A 5,858-nucleotide genomic window follows, 5' to 3' on the forward strand; every position below is an offset into this window, starting at 1 on the left:
AAAAGTTATGGACAAGATACCTATAAGAACCCGCCAACCCCAAGAAAGCACATACCTGTGTTTCATTGACTGGCTTTGGGCAGTTGTGGATGACCACTACTGCCTTTTTCTGTGGATTTAACAGTTGCCTCTCTATGGAATTTCCAAGAAACTGTGCTTCAGAGAGGCCTGAATGACTCTTGGAGGTGTTGGCAGTAAGTCCTTCTCCCTCAATGGCTCTAAAACCCTGAAGAGATGGAGAAGGTGCTCGGCTCAACCTTCAGAGTGAATGATGACATTGTCCAAGTAAGTGGCAGCATATTTCTGACAGTCTCAGCATGACATCCATCAGGTTTTGAAAACTGAATGGGGTTCCATGTAACATGGACTTTTTGCCATTTTCCAAAGGCAGGAACCATTTAAAGATCCCCACGAATGCACAAAATAGGCAGCTGTCCTGTCGTCACTGGAGGTTGGGTTAAAAGTCAGGGATGAATGAGATTTGTAGTGTTACCTGATTTAAAGAATGCTGGTATCTGTTTCCTGTTTGCTTTTAATGTTGTGGTGGGTTTTTGTCAACACTTTACTGTATTTGATATGACTGGCATATCTGGCTCGATTGGGCTCATCCCGTTGGCTGATAGTGTCAGACTGGCAGATAAGGCTCGTTGTTCTGTTGTGAACAGCAGTTTTTGTTTCTCTGACTCTCATAATCTGGGAGAGGGTTTGCGGTTACCCATGGTTCCAAACTGCTATCTCCTCTCTTGTCGCCCCACTGACAATGTGCCATTGGGGAATCCCGTAGCTTCTCAACTCACCTGGCAGGGTGCGAAGAAGGTGGTCCATAGCAAATGTTTCTACCCTAGGTGTAGGTCACGCCGCACTCTGGAGAAAGACCAGATCTTCTGCTGCTACATCTTTCTGGGAGCGGGCTATTTCCTGGGTTACCTCCTGTTGCTGTAGAATGTAGTAAGATTTTTGATAACCCACTGGGAAGAAAATTGCCCATTTTTTGCTTGTGGTCAATGTGTCCAAAATGCCTGCGTTCTCCACATGTTTGGAGCCAATTTATGTAAGGAAGATTCAAGGCTTGGATTTCATTTAGCACTCTAGCCAGTGCTTGTAGGCTCCTAGGCAACTTGTCTGCTTCCTCAATGCAGCCATCACAATGGCCACTGTACTTAACACTGGGTTGTATTGGGTTGTATTGGGTCTTTAGAGAGGCAATTTTCCAACTAAAAAAGCCCAGACCATTATACCTCCTCCACCAAACTTTGCATTTGGCCAGGTACTGTTCTTATGCATCTGCCAAACTCTGATTCATCTGCAAGATAGTAAAGCATGATTCATCATGCCCGAGAAAACAATTCTATTGCTCCAGAGTCCAGCAGTGGTATGCTTTACACCACTCCAGCCACTCAAGTCTGTAATCTGTTTGACTAACAAAACTAGCTGGCCAGCTTCATGTTTTATTCTCATGCTTTAAAAAGTTATTTTAGACCAGTTGCATGATATACTGTAGAGCATAGAAGTATGGGGGAAACTTGAATGGATGTTGCTGCTTTGTAGTTTAGTTAAACCAGGCTGATGCAGCAGACCATCCAGGAAATTTACAGGTCCTCCTAATGGGGTCTGGACCTGGTACTGATAGTGGGTTTGTGTCTTTGTAGGTCAGTCATGCAGTCCTGCAGTTCTGCTCATTGTGTTCTGATCTTACTGATCACTACATTTACTACAGGTTAGTACTGCACTATCACTCCTTTAAGATGTTTATTAAAGATTTGGCTCTTGTATTTTTGTGAACCAGATTTATTGAGCATGCAGGTCCTTTTTGTCCAGTGATGCACTCTGAGGCCCTGATTTACTAACAGTTTGATTTATTGACAGAATCTACAAAGGGCATGAGGAGGGCCTGTGGAGGACTGCAATTTTTAAGTAAGCAAAATAACATGCTTTCTGTTTTGCATGATTTCCTTAATGAATATGCAATATAATTTTTTTATTTAGGACCATATAAATTTGTTATATAGCACTTTTCATTTAAATCAGAAAATCTAAAGCGCTTTGCTTTGTTCATACTATGTTCAAAATGAAAATCAGAGTGGCAAACAGGAGAAAATGAGACACAGTATTTCTAGACAGAAGCTAGTCTAAACAAATATGATTTTAATCTGGAAATAAAGACACCTGTTAAGCATAAATTCGTAACATTTTCTAGAATGCTATTATTGAATTTAGTGCCAAACCAGCACTGTTATACAATAAAGGGAATCAAGTATTAAGATACTTTTGTTTTCATTCTTTGATATACTTAAATTTTTCTTTAATATTTTCCACTACATCGCTCCTGTGTCCATTCATGTTTCCTACGATGGCATTTATTGCTTCAGTACTGTTTACAGGAAAGCAGCTCCATATCATGATGCTCCCAACTTCATACTTCACTGTGGATGTTCTTGGGATCAGAATCTCAACCCGTTTTTATCCAAACATTACGAGCTGAATTATTCCCTAAGAGCTCTGTTTTTGTGTCTTCTGACCATAAAACGTTTTAGACGTTTCAAAACATTGTCCCTGATTTTTCTAAATGCTTCTGTGCAAATGTTAGATGCACATCTCTGAACTTGCCTGATGAGGGCAGAATACAGTCCAGTTCTGGAGAATATAAAGTGCAAACCAGTTAAAAACAGGCTGTTTGTTTTTTGATTTAGATTTACACAGTCAACGCACAATAATCAGCATTTTTGTAAATGTTCCAATTTAGCCCGTTTTGCTCATTTTCAGTGGTAGTCCCTGGTCCCCTGTTAACAGCAACCAGTGATGTTCAACCAGCAATTCTTAATTTGGTTGCATTTATAGACATTCAATTCAGCAATTTTTTAACGTTCAGCAATTCTGTTAACTTAATGATGTCAGTTAGGCATTTGCTTTTTTTTAACATATAGACTTTCTTTTTTCCTTTTGTAGGGTCTGCAACAAATGATTATTCAGTGAAGGTGAAGCTTCATGATTCTGCTACTCTGCCCTGCTCTGAGAGATGCTCTGGTTCAGCGAGATGGACTGTGTTCACTAAACGCAGTGACACCCTGGCTGAGTGTGATCAGACTTCATGTAGATCAGTGAAGGAGGGATATCAGATGATCCATGATCAGTACCTGAAGGGGAATCACTCTCTCATCATCACTGATGCTGATTTCACTAAGAGAGGCTGGTACACGTGTGACTGTGATGATAAAGACATCTGTGATGTTCATCTACAGATTGAGCGTAAGTATTTATTTTATTCACTGACAGAAGAGATTTATATTACTGACACTACAGATCAGATCTGCATAGAGTTAAGGATTTTTCTGATGGTTTTTCTCTCAGCCTTGAACACTACAATTGACATAATGACCGGTGAATCTCTGATTCTAAGGCTGGATGTATCAGATCCAGTGGAGGTGATTTATAACAGCACAGGCACACCTGGACCATCCAGTGGTCAGATCTGTACAGTGGATGGACGCTCACTCCAGTGTAAACCTGAGTATGAACAGAGATCATCACTTACATCTGGTGTTGAGCTGAGAGGAGCGACTCCATCTGATAGTGGAGTTTATATTATAGTGGACAAAAAGAATAAAGAGGTCATTCACACCTACACAGTGGCAGTCCAAGGTACGCATTTAGTGTTTTAATAGCATACTTCATGTTTTACCAAGCACTGTTTCCTAACTGATGTATTGGTAATTGTGAACTAAACTGAATTAAATTAATGGGATGATGATTAGAACTGATCGCAGTCATGGGGAGGTCTCAGAAGAGGAGGCAAATAAGAAACTGCTGGAGTACAGGCACTGCCTGCTACTAGTAGCATGATGTTCATGATTATGCAAAGCCATTTTAACCTTTAATTTTTGATATCAGAAATTCACTTTTGTTGTGAAAAAATGAATACCACAAAACAGAAAAGCCTTTGAATTTTCAGAATTTGACTTTTCTGAATTTAATTTCTTATATTACATGCTCCACATACTTAAATTAATTGAGAAGTTGTGAAGGAAATTTAAAATTTACATGCTAAAAATAATTTCTTTTTAAAAAAAATAATGGTAGATTTTTGTTAGGATTTATGTTAGAATTTGATGTTCATGTGTCAAAGTTTTTTCCTAATATTAATATTTTCTCTTGTTCATATTGAATTTCTGACATCAAGACTCTTGAATTAGGACCAATCACAGTCAGGGGGAGGTCGCAGAACAGTCAAGGTGGTAATTAGGACCAATCACAGTCAGGGGGAGGACTCAGAACAAATGAGGTGATAAATGTTAAATAGTGCTGCTAACTGTTCAACATTTATTTGAAAAGCTGGTTAGCATTAGCATAGACTAGCCTATCATGATCACAGGTCTGCTCACCACAGAACACGTTCAGTTCTGGCTAACTAAAGTTAACTGGCTAACTTGAAGGATCAGCTGTGTCCCAACATCTGGAAAAGTGTAAATGGGTGGAATGTGTTTATTTCTTCATAAAATGGGGAACAGAAATTTGACATGTAATTTTTAATACAGGAATCAATTTTATTATTAGTTCTATTAGTCTGACTTTTCATTAAGACCTGAAGACTTTCCTAAAGAGCATCAATCACATTAAACTCTTCTGTTTTATTTGTTATATTTAGATGTTCAGCAGACCAGGATATGGAAGGACGGATATCGGAAGGGAAACGAAGATGGATATCATAACGGATTGGGAATTGGAGCAGGGGTTTTTGGGATTGTAGCACTGGCTCTTGGTGTAATCCTGGGAATGCTTGCTGGGCCACGAGTGCGTCCTCTAATAGACAGATGTGTCCCGACATTCAGAAGAGAAGAACTCTGAGGCAGAAGAGAAGATCCCGCAGGTGGGTTATAAGCTGAAGAAGGGGAAAGTGGTGTTTCCCTGGCCAGAGCTCCCCAGCCAGAGCTCCCCAGTCAGAGCTCCCCAGTCAGAGCTCCGAAGACTAAACCGCTTTTTCTTCTTTTTCCTTCTGGAAAAAAAAACTTAAAGCTTGATGTGATGCTCATCTACAGATATTGTGTCTGATTTGTCCCACAACAGACTTAGTAACTCCTAAACCACATCAAACAACAGTTTTTAAAGTCCACTAAAACATTGGTGGATTTTTTTCTGTGTAACTAGATGAACAAATCAATATATAATGTGTTTAGTATTATTCTGTGATTATTTGTAAGAATCAGGAGAGAGTGGTTTTAACCAACTAAATCTAAAATACTATGCATTACTGATTCCACATTTCATTTCTCTACACACGTTTAGCTTTAAATATCACAACTTTTCACCAACAGCAGAAAAGAGGTGAATGAGAAACTGCTAGAGTACATGCAGTGTATGCTACTCTAGTGGCATGATGTTCATAATTGTGCAAAGCCATTTTAACCTTTAATTTTTGATACCAGAAATTCAATTTTATGTGAAAATGTTAATCTAACTTAAAACAGAAAAAACTTTTTTTTCAAAAACATTTGAATTTTCAGAATCTGACATCTGAATTTAAGTACATACATTGCATGCTCCACATATTAAAATGAATTAAGTATTTGTAAAGGACATTAACATTTTGCATGCTAAAAAGAATTCCTTCATCCATCCATCCATCCATCCTGTAAACCGCTTATCCTTCTGGGTTGCGGTGGGGTGCTGGAGCCTATCCCAGCTATCATTGGGCGGAAGGCAGGATACACCCTGGACAGGTCGCCAGTCTATCGCAGGGCAGACAGACATACACATTCACACCTAGGGGCAATTTAGTGTGTCCAATCAGCCTGACTGCATGTTTTTGGACTGTGGGAGGAAACCGGAGTACCCGGAGGAAACCCACGCAGACACGGGGAGAA

General features: G+C 39.5%; 1 protein-coding gene across 1 annotated transcript; it reads left to right on the top strand.

Annotated features, from left to right (window-relative positions):
• The first annotated feature begins 234 nt into the window (after positions 1-234).
• On the top strand, positions 235-5,008 carry LOC118803445. Its single transcript, XM_036563928.1, has 5 exons — positions 235-285; positions 805-922; positions 2,947-3,246; positions 3,349-3,639; positions 4,827-5,008. The coding sequence occupies exons 1-5, from the start codon at positions 235-237 to the stop codon at positions 5,006-5,008; spliced, it is 942 nt and encodes a 313-aa protein (XP_036419821.1).
• The last annotated feature ends 850 nt before the right edge of the window (positions 5,009-5,858 follow it).

The sequence above is a fragment of the Colossoma macropomum genome, unplaced genomic scaffold, assembly GCF_904425465.1.
Source record: "Colossoma macropomum unplaced genomic scaffold, Colossoma_macropomum, whole genome shotgun sequence".
NCBI lineage: Eukaryota > Metazoa > Chordata > Actinopteri > Characiformes > Serrasalmidae > Colossoma > Colossoma macropomum.

Excerpts from the sequence above, each read along its gene's own strand:
- LOC118803445 (XM_036563928.1), top strand. The coding sequence starts at position 235 with ATGGAGAAGGTGCTCGGCTCAACCTTCAGAGTGAATGATGACATTGTC. Across the intron at positions 3,247-3,348 it reads TGTTCATCTACAGATTGAGC|CCTTGAACACTACAATTGAC; the intron begins GTAAGTATTTAT and ends TTTTTCTCTCAG. Across the intron at positions 3,640-4,826 it reads CTACACAGTGGCAGTCCAAG|AAGAGAAGAACTCTGAGGCA; the intron begins GTACGCATTTAG and ends CCCGACATTCAG.